General features: G+C 41.8%; 1 protein-coding gene and 1 pseudogene across 2 annotated transcripts in view; one reads left to right on the top strand and one right to left on the bottom strand.

Moving 5' to 3' along the window:
* The first annotated feature begins 580 nt into the window (after positions 1 to 580).
* Positions 581 to 24,582, top strand: part of TENT4B (terminal nucleotidyltransferase 4B) — a 72,822-nt gene continuing 48,820 nt past the window's right edge. For both annotated transcript variants that reach the window (XM_030298047.1, XM_030298046.1), the window contains exon 1: positions 581 to 1,242. In XM_030298047.1, coding sequence (XP_030153907.1) covers positions 608 to 1,242 — 635 coding nt within the window. In that variant the 5' untranslated portion in view covers positions 581 to 607. The remainder of the gene's footprint in view (positions 1,243 to 24,582) is intronic.
* On the bottom strand, positions 15,104 to 15,673 carry LOC115502557 (annotated as a pseudogene).

Genomic DNA, 24,582 nt, shown 5'->3' with positions numbered 1-24,582 from the left:
AAACGCCCAGGTACGAGCGGCCCCTTCCTCAGGAGCCACGGGGACGGTTGAGTCGGGCGGTTGCAACCCCCGCCACGCCGCACCACGGCCTCTGTGACGCACGCCGCGGCCGCCGGGGCTAGCCTGGCGGCGCGGCGCGGCGCGGCGCGGCGCGGCGGGGGCGGGGCGGGGCGGGGGGTGGGCGGGGCGGAGCGGGCGGAGGCCCCGCCCCGGGGCCGGAGGAGCGAGGACGCTACGGAGCAGGCGCGTCCTGCCGCCGCCGCCGCCGCTGCTGCCGCCGCCGCCGCCGCCGCCGCCGCCGCTGCCGCTTGCCCTACTCCAGAGCCGCCGCCGCCATTTGCACGGGGACCCCAGTGACAGGGGCTCGGCGGAGGGGCGGAGGGAGGGGGGTGGGCCCGCGGAGCCCCCGAGGGCGGGAGCGACGCCGCCGGCGCCGGCCGGGCTCCCTGCGCGACCGCGCCGCCCGCGGCGGGCCCCGAGCAGCAGTAGCAGCAGCAGCAGCAGCAGCAGCAGCAGCCGCCGAGGCCGGGCGTGCGCCTGAGGCGCGGCGGCGGCGGCGGCCCTGCGGGCGGCCGGGAGGGGCGGGGGCAGCGGCCGCCGCCGTTTGATGGATCCGAGGATCGCCTGGTTCCAGCCAGAGCAGCTCGGACCGTCCAACAGTCTGTGGATGCAGATCTGGGAGACGACCCAGGGGCTGAGGAACCTCTACTTCAACCACCACTGTCACAGCAGCGGCGGCGCGAGCGGCGGCGGCGGCGGCAGCAGCACGGCCACCGGCGGGAGCGGCAGCAGCACCGGCAGTCCGGGCGGCGCGGCCCCGGCCCCGGCCCCGGCCCCGGCCGGCATGTACCGCTCCGGGGAGCGCCTGCTGGGCGGCCACGCGCAGTCCGCGGAGCAGCGGGACTTCCTGCCCCTGGAGACGACCAACAACAACAACAACCACCACCAGCCCGCGGCCTGGGCCCGGCGGGCTGCCGCGGGCTCCTCGGCGTCCCCGTCCCCCTCCGTGTCCTCGTCCCCACACTCCTCCGCCGCCGTCCCCGCCGCGGAGCCCGCGGACCCGGCCTCGGGCAGCAGCAACAAGAGGAAGCGCGACAATAAGGCCAGCACCTACGGACTCAACTACAGCCTGCTGCAGCCCAGCGGAGGGCGGGCCGCGGGGGGCGGCCGGGCCGACGGCAGCGGGGGCGTGTACAGCGGGACCCCGTGGAAGCGGAGGAACTACAACCAGGGAGTCGTGGGGTGAGTGGTAGCCCTGCGGCCTGGTGGCCTGGCCCTTGCATACGCGCATCCGGGCACACGCCCACAGAAGGTGGATTAGGGGGAGCCTGGGCGAGGCCACCCCTCTTGGCCTGCCTTCGTTGCTGCTTCTGAGGGGGCTGATGGCCAGCCATCCCTCCATCCCTCCACCATTCACACCTTCCCCCACTCCATAGCGGTCCACACCTCCCCGCCCCCCCCCCCCCAAGCTTTCCAGGCCTTTTCTGGACATACCCTCCGCCATCCACACCCTCCCCTCACGTCCCTTAGTCATCCACACTCTCCCTCTTAACAGTCCACACCTTCCCCGGCCCCCTTATCCATCTACTCTTTGCTCCCATCCCCCCTATTCACACACACCTTCCCCATTCTCCCCCCTCCAATCCTCCCCATCTTGCTCCCCACCAGCACACCCCAAGATGAAATCTATTAGCATGGACAAATCATTGATTTCCTGAGAACATTCCTGTGTTAGTGCCATTTGATGGTACAGGACCTGGAGGTGCTTTCCTTGCCAAGAATAGAAACATCCAGAAAGCTCCTCCCCCTCCCCCAATCCCAAACAGGAATCATTTCAGCCCCGTAAGGCTTTGCCTGCTGTTGACCCTTTTGCCCATCTTTGATTTTTTTTATTAAAAAAAAAAAATCCTGCATTACCGATGCTTTTTTTTCTGTGGGGATTGAGGAATGAGGTGACAGCTAAGTTTAGGCTGGTGGAGATGGTGAGCTCTTCTGAGGCCGATAGAACTTTCTAGGAGTTCATGGACCTTGGCTCCAGCTTCTTACTGTAAAGTTGTCATCCTGGCAGATACAGCCAATGCTTTTCATTGTAGGGGGTAACTTTATGCTAATGAGTGAATGTTGCACCATTAATGACTTTCTGTTTAAAGTTCAGCTGTTACAAAATGGAATCTTACCTGATCCCTAGTGAACTATGTACATAAGCAGGGAATGTTTCCAGCTAGCTTTCCCTTCTAGAAGGGCCCCTGTGCTGGAATAGGTTACTGAGTCATTTATATTTTGTAAAATAAAAAATTTGGGCCGTGTGTGTGTGTTGTGTGTGTGTGTGTGTGTGTGTGTGTGTGTGTCGCTTGAGTATGGAGAATGAGCTTTCAAATTGCTTTTCATTTTTCAGATCCAGTTTTACATTGGGGGCTACAGTAGGCACATGAAATTACCATTAGTAATCTTTTGTGAAACATTTTCTTAGATTCACCCATTCAGATCTGCCCTGCTTTGGCAAGCACAGACAGTTCTGTGTACCTTTTTGGAGGTCTGGGTAAAATGAGTTGGTGGGTTCCCATCTGCTTCTAGTGGGCTGGTGTCTGCTATATGCTACTATTACAACTCCCACCTTTTATGGAAAATGCAGTCCAGCGTTTTAGGACTGGCACGCTGGGGTTACATGTCAAACCTGTCCTCACTTTCCAGAGGGGAACCTTTTAGGGTTGAGTCCTCTGTTGCTATGCTTCAAGGGCGCTCTCCATGGTCATCACGTTTTAATAAAAGGCTCATGGGTTCCATCCTGTTAGCATTTCCAAGACGGAGCATAAACCTGTGGTTTCGTGACAAGCAAATTGATGTTTTGAAGGTTCTGGTAGTTTCATTTCACAGGAAAAGCTCCAGTTAAGCGATCACTGTCAACTAAAACCTTGGAGTTCCCTGGTTTCATTTTACCGAAGCTTTTGCATATATGTCTAGCAGAGATAGAGAAGAAATCCAGAGTACTGGCTGCTCTTTGACGGGTTAGAAATTGTCCTCTCCTCTACCTGCTTTGTAATGTTGGGGATACTGTGAAAGGCTCACATTTGAACTTGTGTAGAGGCAGGATGTTCTTATTCCTGATTCAAATGTATTGCCCCCAAAGGGATTTAGGGGAGGAATTTCCATTTCCCAGATAGATTACTGTTTAAAAACTGATTGTAAACCTGTTTTTAAAACTGTTTATCACTTCATCAGACCTTCCATTCTTTTGCCTTTTCCTTTAGAGGATATCAGTAGTAAAATTTTCTATCAGGCAGTTCGTAAGAGTGTTTTTGTAAGAGTGTCTGGGTGTTTAAAAATTCTTGCTTTGATTTGTGGGTCCTTATGTCTTGACTTTTCCAGAAGTTTTGCTATTTTTAGTACAGGTATTTAAAAATCTGAATTCACAGGGCATCTCAATGTTATGCTATGCTGAGATTAAATTTGCTAAAACTGTTACTAACATTCTGAGTTCTTGGGACTCACATTTAGCTGATAGGTCAACAGATTGTAGTGGTTCCTGGCCTCTGAGCTGACAGTCCAGGTAGGGGGAGGAGAAGGCAGCACATTGAACAACGGGCTGGAACTCTAGGACAGCTGTATACATATACTGTCGCGCATCTTTGGTCTCTGTGATCTCTGCCTCAGCCAAAGTGGTCAGCGTACTCCCTGAACATTCCTAAGATACAGTTCAGTATCCTAAGATACTTCTCCATCGTCCAGGTCCTTGATTCTCTTGGTGTCCCTCCTTTGGACTCTTGAAGTACTTGCCTCATGCTCTTGCTGTAGCCTGCTTGTGGTTATTTTTCCTTTTATGTACATGTTTCCTCTTACCCACTAGGTCACTAGTTAGGATGGACATTTCTTAAATGTAGAGTATGATATTTGGATTTCATCCTGAAGCTTTCATATTCCTCTTTCAAAGTTAAATCTGTATAAGCTCACCATCTCAGCCTTCTCCATGTACCTGCAGAGCTAGGGGGTTTGCTCATGTTCCTTTTTTCTTTTCCCCCCTTTTTAAAGTTACTTTCAGTATTCTACTTCTTGGACTTCATTCTCCTCCAAGGCTGGCTGTGGTGTAGGAAGCAGTCCACCTGCTCCTTCTGGTTGTCCATGAAAATGAGCCACGAAACCCTTTTCAAAGATTTAATTGTTCATTACCATGGAGAAAGAAGCCATGACAAAAAGTGAACGCAGTTAACGTATGGAGATTCAGAGCCCTTGGTCCTGAGTCCCCCTGTCTCTAGAAGCTTCTTGTGGAAGGTGCTTGGAGCTTCTCCAAGCTCATCAGGATAGGTTTGTGTTGGCTGCACTGCCAGATCTGTAGATATTTTTTTTCAAGGCTTCGATGACATGTTCAAAATAATGTTTTGGAGCAGGAATCTGACAGTGGGACATCAAGAAGACCCCGTTGGAAAACTTGGGCTTAAGGAATAATTTCTTGAACTGCGATGATGGGGATGGGAACTGGTGAAGAATGAATGAGTGTGAGAAATGCTGTAAGGTGAGGGTGGAGAGGATTCTGGCTCCCGGGTTCACTGATCACACCACAGCTTTGAACTAGAGTGGGGAAACGTTGCTTTTATTATTGCCAATAAAGGATGGGATTGTTGATTTGGAATGAAAAATACGGTGGGGTTTAGGTGGAACTGTCTAACAGGGAGTTGAAGTTTGGGGGCCAAGCCAAGGTGTAGTCTTTCCTGCAGTGGGCCAGGTCCTTCCTCATATGCATTGTACACTGTATCACAGTAAGTCCAAGATGCTGACACTCTTCTTCAGCACTGGCATCGTGGCCTCTTTCTGCTGGTTTCTATACTGTGTGATCAGTAGGTTGGTGTTGATGCTAGGCTCCAGAGTAAGTGATCCGATAGATTAACGTGGGTTGAGTATGAGAGAATTTAGAAGCCTTTTTCCAAGTGCTTGCTGTATTAATTTTTGTGCATTCACAAATGTAGCCCACAGTAATTCTTTAGTGAACTAGAATCTTCGGGTCTTTGAATTTTGCTGCATTTCGGTACTGAAATGTGATTTCAGTAAGACAGGAAGTTTTCCTGAAACCAATACTACACTCTATGTTAGCTAATTGGATTTTAAATAAAATGTTGGAAGAAAAAAAAAAGACATTAGGTTTTCTACAGTGTTGATTCTATACTAACAGTGCAGTTTGCATTTGAGAATTTCCCCAAATCTGGTATGGTGTGTTCAACTAAGATACTTCATGCCACAACTCGTGTTCTGTCTAAAATCTGTGATCAGTGAACACTGTCACTGTCAGAATTCCTTGGTATTTCAGGATGTGGTATCTTTTTCATCCCCTATTAAGTTTTTAGCTGTTGAAAAACAAAAGACTAGTGAGTAAATAGAGCTTTTTGGAGTCTACCTTGGGTTCCCGCAGAAGGTTTAGTATATATTGCAGTGAAGGAAGGATAGGAAGGGGATACTAGAAAAGTCCAAGGCAGTGGGGTAGCCGGGGGAGCGGGAGGAGGGCGGCGGAGTGCGTGTTAGAACAGTGCTGGTCCTGGTGTGACGGATGGCCTTATGTCACAAATACTCCCATGAAACCCCTACTAGTAAATCCTAGTGTTAGGAGTCCAGAAGAACCCATGGGAAGAAAATTTAGGGGCTCCCTTGCTGATATGGGACTGGTCAGATGGTTGTAGTTAGATATTCTTATACCTGCTGAAGCTGAGAAAAATTTCAGCCACTTTTTCTATGGAAAATAGAAAAGCAAGCTGTTGTGTAATTTCACTCAGCTTTCTATTCTTCCTTCTGTTGAATCCGTTGGAGTAATATTTAGTGGAGGAAACTATTTCAGGATCACACCCACGGCACTAGAGACTGGATGTATAATCACTTACACACACATAGGTGTGGAGTAATCCTGAAGGGGGCTATAAACCAAAGAGGGTGCTAATTTGAAGAATTAGAATCTAGTTCCCAGCAGCTGGTCTGAGACTCCTGTCTTTGCTCTTTTCCTACAGAGCTGACCGGACAGCTCAGAGCCTGCTTGAGGAATTCAGAGGACTGCCGGTAGAATGTTCTTTCTGTCCTTAGGAATATTTGCTAGGGACTCAGCTGCTTCAGGACACCAGCATCTTCAAATTCATTTTACCATTTTGAACATGACATGGATTTTTTTTTTCCCCCTAAGAGAATATTGAAATTGAGGATGGCCCTGAGCTAGGCTTTACATTAATTTGGATTCGAACAGCAAGTGATATATCTGTTTTCATTTTTTAAGTTATTTGATGATCTAAGAGACTTTTGTATACTAAGGGCTTCAAGCCATATGAGATTGGAGCTGGAGGTTTGAGGAAAAAACAATATGGAGATGTTTATGTTGTATACTGGCTTCTTACTCGAACAGTTTCAAATCTGAAAAAAATCTTGCCATGTATGTAAGAGATTCTTCATGTGGTATCTGATAACTAAACTCAGGAGTTCTAGTTTCAATCATTCTCTCTGCTGAAGTAGTTTGAATAGTCTGCAGAACCCGTGTTTTCAAATTAGTTGATTTATTAAAAGTACTCAATAAAGTCAGAGTGCTCATGGTAGATAGCGTTTTTACCATGTTCCAAATGCTGTGTTAAATTTTTTCTGTTTGCTGTATCAAGCTTCTCATGCATAGCCCCATCTGATTGTTTTGTTTTGTTTTGTTTTACTTTTTATTTTGAAATACAGATTGACAGAAAATTGCAAAAAACTGTACAGAGAGATCCCATCTTCCCTTCACCTAGTTTCATGCAGTGGTAACATCTTATATAACTGTAGCTTCATAGCAAAACCAGGAAATTGACATTGTTACAATTTGTAGCCTTACTTAGATTTCCCCAGTTTTACATGCACTCATTTGTGTTTGTGTGTGTGTGTAATTTTATCATGTGTAGATTTGTGTGACACCCCCACGATCAAGGTACCATCACCTCAGAGATCCCTCATGCTACCCCTTTTTTCCCTTGCACACACCCACCCTCATCTCTAACCCTGAGCAGCCACTAATCTCTCCATCTCTCTAATTTTGTCATTTTGAAAGTGTTAGATAAATGGAATCACACAGTATGTTACTTTGGCTTTTTTCCTCTTACCATAATTCTTTTGAGATCTATCCAAATTGTTTTCATGTATTAATAGTTCATTCCTTTTTAATGTTGAGTAGTATTCCAAAGTGTGGATGTACCACTGTTTGTTTAATGATTCACCCGTTGAAGGACATAACCCAAAAGTTTCCAGTTTTGGGCTGTTACAGATAAAGCTGCTATAAATATTCACATACACGTTGTTATGTGAACATAAGGTTTCATGGGGGCGGGGGGATAAATGCCTAAAAGTGCTGGGTCATATGGTAAGTACATACTTAGTTTTGAAAGAAACTGCTAAACTCTCTTTTAGAGTTTTGTATCATATTACATGCCTACCAGCCCTGTGAGATCCAGTTTCTCTGCATCCTAGCCAGCATTGAGTGTTATCGCTGTTTTTTATTGTAGCTGTTCTGTTATAGGTAGTGATGGTTCATTGTGTTTTTATCATATTAACCTCATAAATAACCTCACCTAATTTTAACTTTAACTTTTGTTTAAAAACTTGTTGGCAGTATTGAGAATGTCCTTAATTAAAAATTTTTAAGTAAAACTCATTTTAACTTTTACTTTGTTTTATCTTTGAAGTACTTTGCAGTGTTTCCTTTACATGTTGCTTTTTCTTAGAAACTAGTTAGAAACTAGTATGAAGTAGAGCTTTATTTTCATATTTAAAAAAAAAAAACACGTAAAAGGGGCGCCTGGGTGGCTCAATCTGTTGAGTATCCGACTTCGGCTCAGGTTATGATCTCGCGGTCTGTGAGTCTGAGCCCTGCATCGGGCTCTGTGCTGACAGCTCAGAGTCTGGAGCCTGCTTTGGATTCTGTGTCTCCCTCTCTCTCTGCTCCTCCCCTGCTTACACTGTGTCTCTGTCTCTCTCTCTCTCTCTCTCTCTGTCAAAAATAAACATTAAAAAAAATTAAAGTCCCATCTTTAAAAAATAAATAAAAATAAAAAAAATAAAAAACATGTTAAAAAAAAAAAACAACTGCAGAGTTGATTTCAGAATTTAGAGTCCTGTCCTTTCATATGTTATGAGTAAGCTTTATTTTCTGTTGGCTTGGCTATATTTTGGGGAGTAAACACTATTGTTAGTGTTGGTTTTTGTTGTTGATGGTGAGGTTTTTTAAAAAAATATAAATATAAATATAAATTTCATTTTTGAGAGAGAGAGACAGAATGTGAGTAGTGGAGGGACAAAAAGACACAGAATCCAAAGCAGGCTCTAGGCTGTGTGAGCTGTCAGTGCAGAGCCTGATGTGGGGCTCAGACTCACAAACTGTGAAGTCATGACCTGAGCTGAAGTCAGACACTTAACTGACTGAGTCACCCAGGCACCCCTAATATTTTTTTTAATGTTCATTTTATTTGAGAGAGAGAGAGAGAGAGAGAGAGAGAGAGACAGACAAAGTGTGAGTGGGGGAGGGGAAGAGAGAGAGGGAGACAGAATCCAAGGCAGGCTCCAGGTTCCGAGCTGTCAGCACAGAGCCCAACGCAGGGCTCAAACTCATGAACTGTGAGATCATGACCTGAGCCAAAGTCAGACGCTTAACTGACTGAGCCACCCCAGTGCCCCAATGGTGAAGTTTTTCTACAGTATTTTTATATCTGAACAATGTGTTCAGACTGTGCAGAGTGAATACTTTTATCTTCAAATTTATCCTAGAGTAAACTGTGTTTCATCAGAACCATTTTCTGGACTGAGATCTGGGACCTGGTCCCTCATTTTTCCCTTAGTGTTTTGATTTTGTCAAAATAACATTACTTTCAGTACCATCAAGTGTTATAAATTTCTGCCAAAGCAGGAATAAGAATCTGTTAGGATCGTGGTCAAGGAGGTTTAAAAGTTAATTTCCAATGATTGGTATTTAATGAAGTGTTAGGTGTCTGATGACATTAGAAATTTTGATATCTTTATTCCTTGAAGTTAGTTATTCATCCTTTTTTTACTTCTTTGTGTGAGGTGTTAATACCACTGTCCCTTAGAATACTTGTTTTTAAAATCAACATAAAGGAGTGCCTGGGTGGCTCAGTCGGTTGGCCTCCAACTTTGCCTTAGGTCACGATCTCACAGTTCATGAGTTGGAGCCCTGTATCGGGCTCTCTGCTGTCAGCACGGAGCCTGCTTTAGATCCTCTGTTTGGATTCTCGATCCCTCTCTGTCTCTGGCCCTCCCCCCCCCCTTCTCCTTTTCTCTCTTTCTCAAAAATAAGATAAACACTTAAAAATAAATAAAATCAACATAGTTTAAATACTACTAATTAATACTAATTGCCAAGAAACTGGAAAATATACCTAAACCAAAGAAGTAAAAAAATAGCCTCCATAATACTATTGCCAGGATATGAACTACTGTTAACATACTGGTGTGAGTATTTTTAAACTTTCAGTGTACGTATACATATATTTCCTTTTTTCTTTTTTATTAATATGGACTTCTATAGTGAGTATACTTAGAATTTATTTTCTAGTGCAAAGAGTTAAAAAAAATTGTTTTAAATAATGAAAATTTATTGTCTCACAATCTGGAGTCTAGAAGTTAGAACTGGTTTTACCCTAAGGTTGTTTTCTTCTTTGGGAGAAGGGCATTAGAATATTGTGGGCCTACTTTTTTTGACTGAAAAAAAATTATTAATAGGACAAACATCTTTCATGTAAAATTTCTTTCTTTTTTTAAAATTTTTTTTTAACATTTTTTATTTTATTTTTGAGAGAGACAGAGACAGAGTGCAAGCTGGGGAGGGGCAGAGAGAGAGGGAGACATAGAATCCGAAGCAGGCTCCAGGCTCTGAGCTGTCGGCACAGAGCCCCATGCGGGGCTCAAACCCACAGTCCGTGAGATCATGACCTGAGCTGAAGTCAGGCCACCCAGGCACCCCAAAAATTTATTTCTAAGGCAATTTTTAATACCTCATGACCTTTAGTAGGACTCTGTGTACCTGCTATGTGTGGGCATAGTATTCATGGATTTAATGCACCTTAATTTATTTCACTGATCCCCCCGTTGGACATTTACTTTGTTTCCAATTTTTTGTTTTGTATAAAAATCACGCTAAAATTTTTTTTAAATGTTTTTATTTATTTTTGAGAGAGAGAGTGGCAGGAGAGGGGCAGATAGAGAGAGGGAGACACAGAATCCAAAGCAGGCTCCAGGCTCCAACCTGTCAGCACAGAGCCTGACTCAGGGCTTGAACTCACAAGCCATGGGATATGACCTGAGCTGAAGTCTGGACGCTCAAACTGACTGAGCCACCCAGGTGGCCCTAAAAATCGCATTGTTATTTTTTTTTTTTATTTTTATTTATTTATTTATTTATTTTTTTAAATCGCATTTTTAGATGAGTCTTTGCTCCAGACAGGATTATTTCTTTCATTTTCTACTATTTTAACTGAGATGTAATTCACATGCCATCAAATTCACCCTTTTAAGATGTACAGTTCAGGGGTTTTAGAATAACACAGGATTGTGTAACCATCTCTGTTATGTAATTCCAGAACATTTTCATCACCCCAGAAAGAAACCCCATACCCATTATCAGTCCCCACTCTACCTTTCACCCTCAGCCCCTGGCAAACTCATACAGACTTTCTCTTGCTATGGATTTGTTATTCTGAACATTTCATAAGAATGGAATCATGTTGGGTTGCCTTGGTGGCTCAGTCAGTGAAGTGTCCAACTCAGGATCTTGGCTCAGGTAATGATCTCACGGTTCATGGGATTGAGCCCCACGTCGGGCTCTGTGCTAACAGTGCAGAGCCTGCTCGAGTTCTCTCTCCCTCTTGCTCCGCCCCTCCCCTGCTCTCTCTCTCAAGTAAATAAACTTTAAAAAAGCCCTTCAAAAAAGGAATGGAATCATCCTATCATATGTAGCTTTTTGTGTCTAGCTGCTTTTACTTAGTGTAATGTTCTCACAGTTTGTCGTGTTGTCACATGTGTCCGTATTTCATTCCTTTTGGTGGCTGAATTTTCCATTGTATAATACACCACATTTTGTATGTCCATTTATCATTTGAGGGGTAATGGGTTCCCACTTTTTGGCTGTTACAAATAGCGCTGCGATGGACGTTTATATACAAGTTTGCATGTGGACATACGTTTGTATTTCTCTTGGGTAAATACCTAGGAGTGGAATTGCTGGATCATATAAAGTAGCTGTAACATTTTTTGTTCCCACCAGCAATGTATGAAGTTTCCAGTTTCTCCATGTTTTTATCAGCTTATTTCATTATCTGTGTTTTCGATTATGACCATCCTAGGGGGTGTAAAGTAGTATGTCAGTGTGGTTTTGATTTGCATTTGCAAAAACTAATGGTGAACATCTTTTCATGTGCTTTTATAGGCCATTTTTTAGTTGGGTTGTCTTTTTGTTGAGTTATAAGGGTTCTTAAAATATTCTAGATACTAGACCCTTATTAGGTAAATGATTTGCAGGTACTTCTCCCTTTCTGTGGATTGTCTTTTTACTTTCTCGATAGGTTCTTTGAAGTACAGGGGTTTTTGTTGTTGTAGTTTTCTATTTTATAAATTCCAGTTTATCTATTATTTTTTTCTCTTGCTTGTGCTTTAGGTGTCATAGCAAAGAAACCACTGCCTAATCCAAGATCATGAAAATTAACCCTATGGTTTACTTCCATGAGTCTTATAGTTTTAGCTCTTACATTTAGGTCTTTTTTTTTTTTTAATTTTGTTTATTTTTTTTAAATAATCTCTCTGCCCAACATGGGGCTCAAATTCACGACCCTGAGATCAAGAGTTCCATGTTCTTTTTTCTTTTTAATTTTTTTTTTTTTAACGTTTATTTATTTTTGAGACAGAGACAGAGCATGAACGGGGGAGGGTCAGAGAGAGGGGGACACAGAATCTGAAACAGGCTCCAGGCTCTGAGCTGTCAGCACAGAGCCCGACACAGGGCTCGAACCCACGGACCGCGAGATCATGACCTGAGCCGAAGTCGGCACTTAACCGACTGAGCCACCCAGGCGCCCCAAGAGTTCCATGTTCTTAGTATTTTTTTTTTTTTTTTTTTTTTTTTTTTTTAGAGAAAGCATGAGCAGGAGAGAAGGGCAGAAGAAGGGAGAAAGAATCTCAAGGAGGCTCCACGCTGAGCCTGATGTGGGTTCTGCCCAGTGTGGGACCTGGGATCATGACCTGAACTGAAATCAAGAGTTGGACACTCAACTGACTGAGCCACCCAGGCACCCTAAAGAATTGCCTGTTCTACCGACCCTCACATTTAGGTCTTAGATCCATTTTGAGTTCATCTTTTGTATATGGTGTGAGGTACAGATCCAGCTTCATTCTTTAGCCTGTGGTGATGCAGTTATCTCAGTACCATGGGTTAAAGACTATTCTTTCTGTGTGAATTGTCTTGACACATAGTTTTAGACTGGACGGTGTTTGTATCTCGTAAGGCTTTTGCACCCTTTCTTGTGGAAAGATTGGGTCAGCCGTGTGTAAGAGTCCCAGTTTCCCCTAAACCCTCCCAGTGCTAAATATTAAATTACTAGGGGCGCCTGGGTGGCTTGGTCGGTTAAGCGTCCGACTTCGGCTCAGGTCATGATCTCACGGTCCGTGAGTTCGAGCCCCGCGTCGGGCTCTGTGCTGACCACTCAGAGCCTGGAGCCTGTTTCAGATTCTGTGTCTCCCTCTCTCTCTGCCCCTCCCCTGTTCATGCTTTGTCTCTCTCTGTCTCAAAAATAAGTAAACGTTTAAAAAAATTAAAAAAATAAATATTAAATTACTAAAACCAATATAAAGAAAACAGTTTATGCCAATTTTATAGGGGAAAATAGTATTTTACTGATGTAATTTGTATATACCTTCACATTAATTGGCTATTTATTAATTTTGTTTGAATTTCTTATTTTCCTAGCCTAGCTCTTTTTCTTTTCTTTTTCAAAATTAAAAAAAAAGATTTATTTTTGGGGAGAGTGCAAGCGGGGGGAAGGTCGGCAGAGAGAAGGGGATAGAGGATCTGAAGCAGGCTCTGCGCTGACAGGCTGACAGCAGTGAGCCCCATGTGGGGCTCCAGTTCATGAACTACAAGATCATGACCTGAGCTGAAGTGGGACGCTCAACCAACTGAGCCACCCAGGTGCCCCTCTTTTTTTTGTTTTGCTTTTTGTTTTGTTTTTTTGTTTTTGTTTTTTAAATTTTTTTTTTCAACGTTTATTTATTTTTGGGACAGAGAGAGACAGAGCATGAACGGGGGAGGGGCAGAGAGAGAGAGGGAGACACAGAATCGGAAACAGGCTCCAGGCTCTGAGCCATCAGCCCAGAGCCTGACGCGGGACTCGAACTCCCGGACCGCGAGATCGTGACCTGGCTGAAGTCGGACGCTTAACCGACTGCGCCACCCAGGCGCCCCTGTTTTTGTTTTTTAAAAAGCCTTAGTCACTATTGAGATCAAACTCCAAACCTACATATTTTTTTTTAATTTACATCCAAATTAGTTAGCATATAGTGCAACAGTGATTTCAGGAGTAGATTCCTTAGTGCCCCTTCCCCATTTAGCCCATCCCCCTTCCCACACCCCTTCCAGCAACCCTTAGTTTGTTCTCCATATTTATGTGTCTCTTCTGTTTTGTCCCCTTCCCTGTTTTTATATTATTTCTGTTTCCCTTCCCTTATGTTCATCTGTTTTGCCTCTTGAAGTCCTCATATGAGTGAAGTCATATGATTTTTGTCTTCCTCTGACTAATTTCACTTATCACAATACCCTCCAGTTCCATCCACGTAGTTGCAAACGGCAAGATTTCATTCTTTTTGATTGCCAAGTAATACTCCATTGTATATCTATACCATATCTTCTTTATCCATTCATCCATCGATGGACATTTGGGCTCTTTCCATACTTTGGCTATTGTGGATAGTGCTGCTATAAACATGGGGGTGCATGTGTCCCTTCAAAACAGCACACCTGTATCCCTTGGATAAATGCTTAGTAGTGCAGTTGCTGGGTCGTAGGGTAGTTCTATTTTAGTTTTTTGAGGAACTTCCATACTGTTTTCCAGAGTGGCTGCACCAGCTTGCATTCCCACCAACAATGCAAAAGAGATCCTCTTTCTCCACATCCTCGCCAACATCTGTTGTTGCCTGAGTTGTTAATGTGAGCCATTCTGACAGGTGTAAGGTGGTATCTCATTGTGGTTTTGATTTGTATTTTCCTGATGATGAGTGACGTTGAGCATTTTTTCATGTGTCGGCCATCTGGATGTCTTCCTTGGAGAAGTGTCTATTCATGTCTTTTGCCCATTTCTTCACTGGATTATTTGTTTTTTGGGTGTTGAGTTTGATCAGTTCTTTATAGATTTTGGATACTAACCCTTTATCTGACATGTCATTTGCAAATATCTTCTCCCATTCTGTTGGTTGCCTTTTAGTTTTGCTGATTGTTTCCTTCTCTGTGCAGAAGCTTTTTATTTTGATGAGGTCCCACTAGTTCATTTTTGCTTTTGTTTCACTTGCCTCTGGCAACGTGTTAAGTAAGAAGTTGCCACAGCCAAGATCAAAGAGGTTTTTGCCTGCTTTCTCCTTGAGGATTTTGCCTGCTTTCTCCTTGAGGGCTTCCTGTCTTACACTTAGGTCTTTCATCCATTTTGAGTTTATTTTTGTGTATGGTGTAAGAAAGTGGTCCAGGTTCATTCTTCTGCATGTCGCTGTCCGGTTTTCCCAGCACCACTTGCAGAAGAGACTGTCTTTATTCCTGTTTGTCAAAGATTAGTTGGCCATATGTTTGTGGGTCCATTTCTGGGTTCTCTGTTCTGTTCCATTGATCTGAGTGTCTGTTCTTGTGTCACAGGTGCTCCTCTTTTTAAAAAATTTTAATGTTTGTTTATTTTTGAGAGAGGGAGAGAAAGAGTGTGAGTGGGGAGGGGCAGAGAGAAAAGGAGACGGAGGATCTGAGGTGGGCTCTGTGCTGACAGTAGAGAGTGCCACGTGGAGCTGGAACTCACGAACTATTGAGATCAGGACCTGAGCTGAAGTCCGGTGCTTAACTGACTGAGCCACCCAGGCACCCATCCCTTGCCTTGCCTTGCCTTGCCTCCTTCCTTCCTTCCTTCTTTCCTTCCTTTCTTTTCTTTCTTCCTTTGAGGCATTTTATCTGTGCTTATGTATTACATCCCTAGAAAAAAAAAAAAACCCAGGATTTTCTCTTCTGTGTGTTTTCGTCCTGCTTCTTCACGGTCCATGATGCCAACTAAGGTTGCCAGTACAGTGAAACCAAACTGGTGGGATGGGAGCAAATTATTCTGGAGCTTTTCTAGATCTTTGAGTTGTGCATCAAATCTGGGACAGGTCACTTCACATTGTTTAACCTGTCTATGAGGTTCACAGCAGTTTTCCCAGCTCTGTGATCATCAGTGATTTTCAAATTTGCCAATGTAATCATGCTTCATCATCACAGTTAGAAACTGGAAGATGACTTTGGAGCATGGCCTAATAAGAACTTGGCGTTTGCCTCTCTTCTTAGTACTGTTAGTGCTCTGGAGCGCATCTGCTGGGACATTCATGCACACCATTATGGGGCACGGAAAGATGGCAGAAAGAGCATTGCCTACCTTTCTTTTATGTGTGTCTTATTGATTTGTAAGAGTTCTTGGTCTGTCCTATTATAAATATTTATAATTTTTAAATCTAGTTTTATGATTGTGGAATAGTTTTATTAGGGCATGATTTATAATAAAAGCCACCCATTTTAATTGTACCATTTAGGGACTTTGGGCAAATATATATAGTTGTGTAACTATAACAATCAAGATATAGGAAGAGATACAGAACATTTCCATCACTGAAAAAGTACCCTAATGCTCTTACAGCAAGTCCCCTTACCTCATCTCTTGTCCTAAGCAACCACTTGCCTTTTCCAGGATTTCATGTAAATGAAATGGTATACACTCTGTAGTCTTTTGTGCCTAAGTTCTGTCTCTTACCACAACGTTTTGGAGATTCAGCCATACTGTTGTGTGTAATATTGTTGTTACTTTTTAACGTCGAGTAGTATTCCATCATATGGATCTACCACCACAGTGTGTTCATCCATTCTTCATGACCTGTAGACTTTGTAAATGTGTCCTCTGCTTTTGATACTATATTACTTGTTGGTTTTGCCACTCATCTCTGCACAGGCCAGAACTGATCCACACGTTTTTTGGTTGGATAATCAACTGCTATGTGCAGACTATTGTGCTAGACATTTTGTGAGAAGTAATGACAGTAAAACATATTCCTTGCCTTCTGGAAAATTATGGTCTGGTTGGATAGGCAGTGCATGAGAGAGAGGTTGCTTTTGACTAGTGATGTAAGGGCAAGCTTTGAGTGGAGATTTTTGCTCACGTTTTGTTCTTTTTTTTAATTAAAAAAATATTTTTTTCAACGTTTATTTATTTTTGGGACAGAGAGAGACAGAGCATGAACGGGGGAGGGGCAGAGAGAGAGGGAGACACAGAATCGGAAACAGGCTCCAGGCTCTGAGCCATCAGCCCAGAGCCTGACGCGGGGCTTGAGCTCACGGACCGCGAGATCGTGACCTGGCTGAAGTCGGACGCTTAACCGACTACGCCACCCAGGCGCCCCTTGCTCACGTTTTGAAAGATCGGTTAGGTGGTGGAGGGTTGGAAAAGAAAAACTGATTGTATCGGTTTCAAATGATAAGCTCTGAAAGAGCAGGTTGGCTATACGGTATTTAGCATAACTGAGATAGTCAGGCTCTACTGTAATGGTTGACCTCAACCAAAGGAATTTTGAGATCTGAAATTATTCCAATTAATTTGGTAAAATCTACTTACCGTGGAAAATTACAAGCAACGTGGAAGTGGAGAGAATAGAATAATGAACCTCCATGTACGCATCATGCAGCTTCAGCGGTGATCAGTTGTGGACCAGCCTACTTCACCAGCCCCCCCTGCATTCATTCCCACCCCACATTATTTTGGAGTGAATTCCAAGTGTCACATCATTTTGTATAATGTTTCTGTATGTGTCTCTAGATAAGGACTTAAAAAGAAACCATAGTCACAATACCATGATTACACCTAAACAAATGAACATTAATTCCTTAGTTGCATCAAATATCCAATGTTCATGTTTCTCCAGTTGTGCCATAAGTGTTTTTTAGTGGTTAAAATCAGAATCCACATGAGGTTTTGCATTGCTGTTGGTTGAAATGCCTTCATTTTTTTTTAAATGTTTATTTATTTTGAGAGAGTGTGTGCGTGAGTGGGGGGAGGGACAGACGGGGAGAGAGAGAATCCCAAGCAGGCTCCATGCTGTCAACATAGATAGAGCCTGACGCAAGGCCTGATCCCACAAACTGTGAGATCATGACCTGAGTGGAAATCAAGAGTCTGATGCTCAGCCTGAGCCACCAAGGTGCCCTGGTTGGAATGCCTTTTGAACTACAGTGTTCTCTGCCATCTCTTTTCCCTCATTAATTTATTTGTTGAAGAAATTGAGTTTTTCCTGTAGACTCTTCTGCTGAGTTTTGCTGATTGCATTCCTGTGGTGTCGATTTAATATGTTCCTTTGTCCCCCTGTATTTTCTATAAAGTTGTAATTAGATCTAGCGGCTTATTTATGTTTTTTTATTGTTTTTTTTTTTTTTGCAAGTATACTTCATAGATGATGATCTGTACTTTTCCCATAAGATACATAATGTTTGAGTGTCTTTCCTTTTGTGATATTAGTAGCCATTAATGATCATTGCATATATTTACTAGTTCATTATTAGGGTTGTAAAGTTGTGATATTCTCTTGAACCTTTATCAGTTGTCAGCTGGAACACCCCTAAAAGGAGGAACTTTTCCTCCTCAGCTATTAAGTTATCCTTAGGGTACAATTCTTACTGGGGACACAGGATAGGAGTGAGAAGAGGAGATATAACTTCTAACTGGTTCTGTTAGTGAGCAGAGAGAAGCGTGTGGGCTGCATGCAAAAAGCTGAAATGGCTTTGGGCTGACTAGTGCACCATGTGTGGAAAAAGCAGTAATTCTCCCTGTAGTGAGCTGTGCTTGGCTATTGGTCGGTGGCTGGGACTGGCCAAGGGAGCCCTTTGCCCGCAGCCATACCTGACCTTTGCTTTCAACTTGTGTTAGCTGAAGAAAACCATGGTGGATCCAGTGGCCTGTGAGCCTCTGTTTAGGGAACGGAGTTCTCACAGCCTTAATGCCAGCAACCAGGAGTAACACATTTATTTTTGCTTGAAATTAAACTTGGATTGTATTTCTTCCTCTTGTGTTAATATTCTTTTACCTTAATGTGAATCATTCCTCCCCTCAGGCTAACATAACCCATACAGCATTATAGGAAGGATTCCTGTCGCTGGTAAATCAAGTGATTTTTTTTTTTTTTACCCCCCAATCAAATATTTATTTTAAAAGCCGCTATTTACGTATAAAAACCACATAGCAAGCATGGTGGCAGCTGTGTAAAGAAAGGGCTGCATGGCCTCTGTAAAAGAAGGCTCCAAGATGATGACCAGAACCCAACCCCCCGGTCACAGTGTGGCTTCAGCTTCCTTAGGAGTTTGTCGTAGCCGTTTCTGTGGAAGTCAGTACATAAGGTCATCTCTGAGGCCTGGGCAACATAGAGGTAGTCCAGGACTTTTCTGTCCTGAGGTAGCTATTCCTCTATTTTTTCTCCACCACAAGGCATCTGTGTGTGTGTGTATTAGAATTTTTTTTGAGCACTTTTTTTTAATGTTTATTTGTTTTTGAGAGAGAGAGAGAGAGAGAGAGAGCATGTGTGTGCGCATGAGTGGGGGATGGGCAGAGAGAGAGAGAGACAGAGGGTCCTAAGCAGGCTGTGCCCTGTCTGCAGAACCCATCATGGGGCTTGAACCCACGAACCGCAAGGTCATGACCTGAGCCAAAGTCGGACGCTTAACCAACCGAGCCATGCAGGTGCCCCTGAGCACTTTTGTATTTACAGAATAATTGAGCAGAAAGTACAGAATCCTCATCCTCCCACTCTCCCCTATTTCCATCCCATTTCTCCTATAATTACCATCTTGCGTGTTATGACTGATGAGCTGCATTATCAATGCAGTACAATTAAAGTCCATGGTTTTTACATTAGGATTCAGTCTTTGTTTTGTACGTTTTGTAGGTTTTGGCAAATGTATAATGACTTGTATGCATCATTATACCATCGTACAGGGTAGTTTCACTGTCTTAAAAATCTGTGCTTCATCCTCCCCTCTCTCCCTGAGCCCCGCAGTCACTGATCTTTTTACTGTCTTCATAATTTTACATTTTCCAGAATGTCATGTAGTTAGAATCATGTAGTATGTGTCTGCTTTCCATTCTATGAATTCAGGTTTCCTCCATATCTTCTCCTGGCTTGATAGCTCTTTTTTTACTTTTATTTATTTTTTTTTATTGCTGAATAGTACTCCATTGTACGGATGTAATACAATTTATGTATCTAGTTACCTGTTGAAAGATAGCTTGGTTGTTCCGAGTTTTGGCAATTATGAATAAAACATCTGTATGCAGGTTTTTGTGTTTACATAAGTTTTCAGCTCATTTGAGTAAATGCCAAGGAGGAAGATTGCTGGATCTTATGGTAAGAGTATGTTTAGTTTTTTAAGAAACTGCCAAACTGTCTTCTAAAGTGACTGTACTATTTTACATCCCCACCAGCAATGAATGAGTTTCTGCCATCCCACATATTTGCTAGCATTCGATGTTGTCAGTGTTCTGGGTTTTGGCTAGTCTGATACGTGTGTAATAGTGTCTCGTTTTAATTTGCAGTTCCCTAGTGACGTATGATGTCAAGTATCTTTTCATATGCTTATTTGCCTCTGTATATTCTTTGGTGAGGTGTTTGCTCGGGTCTTGTTTTTTTAAATTGGGTTATTTTCTTATTTTTGAGTTTTAAGAGTTCTTTGTGTATTTTGGATACCAGGCCTTTATCAATATGTGTTTTGTAAAAATTTTCTCTCAATTTGTGGCTTGCCTTTTCATTCTCTTGACAGTGTCTTTTGCAAAGCAGAAGTTTTTACTTTTAGTGAAATCCACCTTAGCAATACTTTCTTTCATGGATTGTGCTTTCAGTATTGTGTCTGAAAAGTCATTGCCAAACACAGGGTCACCTAGATTTTCTCTTAAGTTATGTCCTAGGAATTTTATAGTTTTGTGTTTTACATTTAAGTCTGTGATCCATTTTGAGTTCATTTTTATGAAAGGTGGAATATCAGTGTCTAGGTTCATTTTTTTGCATGTGAATGTCCAGTTCTTCTGTCACCGTGCTAAAAAGACCATCTTTTCTTGCTTTTATTGCCTTTGCTCCTTTGTCAAAGATCAGTAGACTATATTTTGTGTAGGTCTCATTCTGGGCTCTCTATTCTTTTTATTTACTTATTTTGAGAGAGAAGAAGCACAAGCAGGGGAGGAACAGAGAGAGGGAGAGAGAGAGAGAATTCTAAGCAGCTCCACATTGTCAGCACAGAGCCCAGTGTGGGGCTTGAACTCGCAAACCATGAGATATAACCTGAGCTGAAATCAAGAGTCAGACGCTTAATTGACTGAGCCACCCAGGCACTCCTGGGCTCTCTATTCTGTTCTATGATCTATTTGTCTTCTTAGCCATACTGTCTTGATTACTTTGTTTTGTTTGATTAGTTTTATACTAAGTCTTGGAAGTCAGGTAGTGACAGCCCTCCAACTTTGTTCTTCCGTGTTGTATTGGTTATTCTGGATCTTTTCCCTTTCCATATAAATTTTAGGATCAGTTTATTGATAATACACAAAATAATCTTGCTGGAATTTTTATTGGGATTTCCTTGAATCTGTAGATACAGTTGGGAAGAAATGACAGTGACATCTTGATTCCTATCCATGTACCTGGAATTGTCTTCCATTTCTTTAGATCTTCTTTGATTTTTTTAGAGTTTTGTGGTTTCCTTCATAGAGATCTTACACGTATGTTGTTAGATTTATACCTAAGTATTTCTGCTTTTTTTCGGATGCTAATGTAAATGGTATTGCATTTTAAATTTCAAATTCCAGTTGTTTATTGTTGGTATAGAACAAAAAATAATTGAGTTTTATTAACCTTGTATCCTGAAACCTTAATGGTTTATTAATTCCAGGAATTTTTTTGTTGTTTCTTTGGGATTTTCTACATATCATCATGTCATCAGCAAACAAAGGAAGTTTTATTTTTTTCCTTCCCAATCTGTACACTTCTCTTTTCTTGTATTGTTGCATCTGTTAAGACTTCCAATATGATGTTGAATGAAAGTGGTGAGAATGAGAGGCACCTGGATGGCTCAGTCGGTTTAAGCGTCTAACTTCGGCTCAGGTCATGAACTTGTGGTTCATGAGTTTGAGCCCCACATTGGGCTCTCTGTTGACAGCTCAGAGCCTAGACCCTGCTTGGGATTCTGTGTCTTCCTCTCTCTCTGTTCCTCCCCTGCTTGCTCGCTCTCTCTCTCTCAAAAATAAAGATTAAAAAAGGTTTTTTTAAAAAAGTGGTGAGAGCAGACATCTTGCCTTGTTTCTAATCTTAGCAGGAAAGCATCTAATTTCTCATCATTAAGTATGATATCAGCGGTAGGATTTTTGTATATGTTCTTTGTCCAGTTGAGCAACTTCCCCTCTGTTTTCAGTTTGTTGAGAATTTTGATTCGGTGTTGGATTTTTTCAAATGCTTTTTCTGTATCGATAGGATTGTGGGATTTTTTTTTATTCTTTAGTCTATTGATGTATGGATGGATTACATAAATTTATTTTTGAATCTTGAACCAGTCTTGTATACCTGAAATAAATCCTATTTGGTCATGGTATATAATTTTTTTTTTTTTTGTACATTGTTTGATTTAGTCCACCAGTATTTTGTCCAGGATTTTTACATTTGTGTTAATGAGAGCTATTGGTCTGTAGTTTTTCTTTCTTCTAATGTGTTTGTCTGGTTTGGGGATTAGGGTAATGCTTGCCTCATAGAATGAATTAGACAGTATTTTCTCTCTTGTTTTCTGGAAGAGATTGTAGAGACTTGAGATAATTTCTTCCTTAAAGCTTTGGGAGATTTCACCAGTGAACCCATCTGTTTCCAGTTTTAAAAGGTTATTAGTTATTGATTCAGTTTCCTTACTAGATATAGGCCTATTCAGATTGTTCTTTTCACCTTGTGTAAATTCTGATAGATTGTCTCTTTCAAGGAATTGGTCTGTTTCATCTAGATTATCTAATTTGTGGGCATAGAGTTGTTCATAATAATCCTTTATTATTCTCTTAATGTCCTTGGGCTTAGTAGTAATGACCGTTCTTTCATTTCTGATAATAGTAATTTGTGTCTTCTCTTTTTTCTCAATTAACCTGGCTAGAGATTTATCAGTTTTATTGGTCTTTTCAAAGAATTACCTTTTGGCTTCCTTGATTTTTCTCTATTGATCTTATTTTTATTGATTTCTGCTCCAGCTTTATTTATTTGCTTGCTCTTACTTTGAATTTAATTTGCTCATATTTTTCTAGTTGCATAAGGTAGAAACTTAGATTCTTAGATTTTTAGATCTGTTATCTTTTCTAATATTTGCATTCAGTGCTATAAATTTTCTCTAAGTCCTGCTTTCTCTGCATTCCACAAGTTTTGATAAGTTGTAGTTTCATTTAGTTAGAGATAGCTCTTGAGACTTCTTCTTTGACCTATGTTTTATTTAATCTCCATGTATTGTGTTTAATCTCCAAATATTGTATTTTGGGATTTTTCAGCTATCTTTTTGTTACTGATGTCTAGTGTAATTCAAGAGCATACTTTGTACAATTTCTGTTATTTTAAATATGTGAAGGTCTGTTTTATGTTGCAGAGTGTGGTCTGCTTGCTTGCTTATGTATTTATTTATTTATTTATTTATTTAGTTGTTTATTTATTTATTTATTTATAAGAGACGCTGGTGATGTAAGGTTCTCTCATCTCTACTGTATGTGACTTCATTCAAAATGACATATGGTTAGAAAAATCAGAACGAAGCAACTCAAGTATTTGTTAATGGATGAATGGAGAAACAAAATGTGGTATATACATACAATGGAATATTATTTAGCCTTAAAAAGGAAGGAAATTCTGATATGTGCTACAACATGGATGAACCTTGATAACATGCCAAATGAAAAAAAACCCAGTCACAAAGGACAGATATTGAATGATTCAATTTTTGTGAGGTGCCTAGAGAGTAGTCATTCATAGAAACCAGATAGTTGAATTATGGTTGCCAGGAGCTGCCGGGAGAAGAGAAAGGAGAATTTTAGTGTTAATGGGTACAGACTTCCACTTGGGGAAGATTGCAAAGTTCTAATCAATAAAGCGGTCTTTTAAAAAGTTCTGTAGGGATACCTGGGTGCTCCGTTGGTCAAGTGTCAGACTCTTGATCTCAGCTCAGGTCTCGATCTCAGGTTTGTGAGTAGTTCAAGCCCCACACTGAGCTCCACACTGGTTGTGGAGCCTATGTAAAAAATTTAAAAAAAAAAGAAAAATAATAAAAAAATAAAAAGAATAAATAATAAAAGATAAATAATAAAAAGAAGGTGGATAGTAGTGATGGTCACACAACACTGTGAATGTACTTCCTGCCATAGAACTGTACACTGAAAAGTGGTTCAAATGGTAAATTTTATGTTATGTGTATTTTTTTTTATTAAAAAAAATTTTTTTTTTAATGTTTATTTTTGAGACAGAGACAGAGCATGAACGGGGGAGGGTTAGAGAGAGGGAGACACAGAATCTGAAGCAAGCTCCAAGCTCTGAGCTGTCAGCACAGAGCCCGACGCGGGGCTCAAACCCACGGACCACGAGACCATGACCTGAGCCGAAGTTGGCCGCTTAACTGACTGAGCCACCCAGGTGCCCTGTTATGTGTATTTTAATACAATATTTTAAAATGGAAAGATTTTTTAAAAATTAGAATGTTGCCAAGGAAAAGGTTAAAGAGTTATTTGAAAATTTTCTTTTATGCCAAATGTTTTTATTTATCTTGGGACTTATTTGACTAGTTTAATTATCTTTTCTTTTCTTTTTTTTTTTTTTTAATGTTTACTTATTCTGAGAGAGAGAGAGAGAGAGTGAGTGAGTGAGTATGCAGGAGGGACAGAGAGAGAGAGAGAGAGAGAGAGAGAGAGGGAGGGAGAGAGAGAATGTTTAGCAGGCTCTGTGCTGTAGGTGCAGAGCCTAATGCAGGGCTCCAACTCATGAACCATGAGATCACGACCTGAGCCGAAACCAAGAATCGGACGCTCAGTTGACTGAGCCACCCAGACACCCCCCTAATTTCTTTTATGGTTGATCTGATAGAACATAATTATGTTCAGTTAGGATTTCTTATGGTGTGATGAGGAATAGGATTTTTATGTAGACAAGACAGAAATGTATATATGATGAATCTGATACTTATAGAAGATATTCATGCATTTATTTAAGGACCACCCTGCTTGTGGCCTTGACTGATTTGTAGCTACTGGGATTTGAGATCAAAGGATCTTCAGAGGTCACTTATTTCAATCCTTT

Source organism: Lynx canadensis, chromosome E2 (assembly GCF_007474595.2).
Source record: "Lynx canadensis isolate LIC74 chromosome E2, mLynCan4.pri.v2, whole genome shotgun sequence".
Classification (NCBI taxonomy): domain Eukaryota; kingdom Metazoa; phylum Chordata; class Mammalia; order Carnivora; family Felidae; genus Lynx; species Lynx canadensis.
Note: the sequence above shows the minus strand (reverse complement) of the source record. Positions and strands in the feature narration are given on the sequence as shown.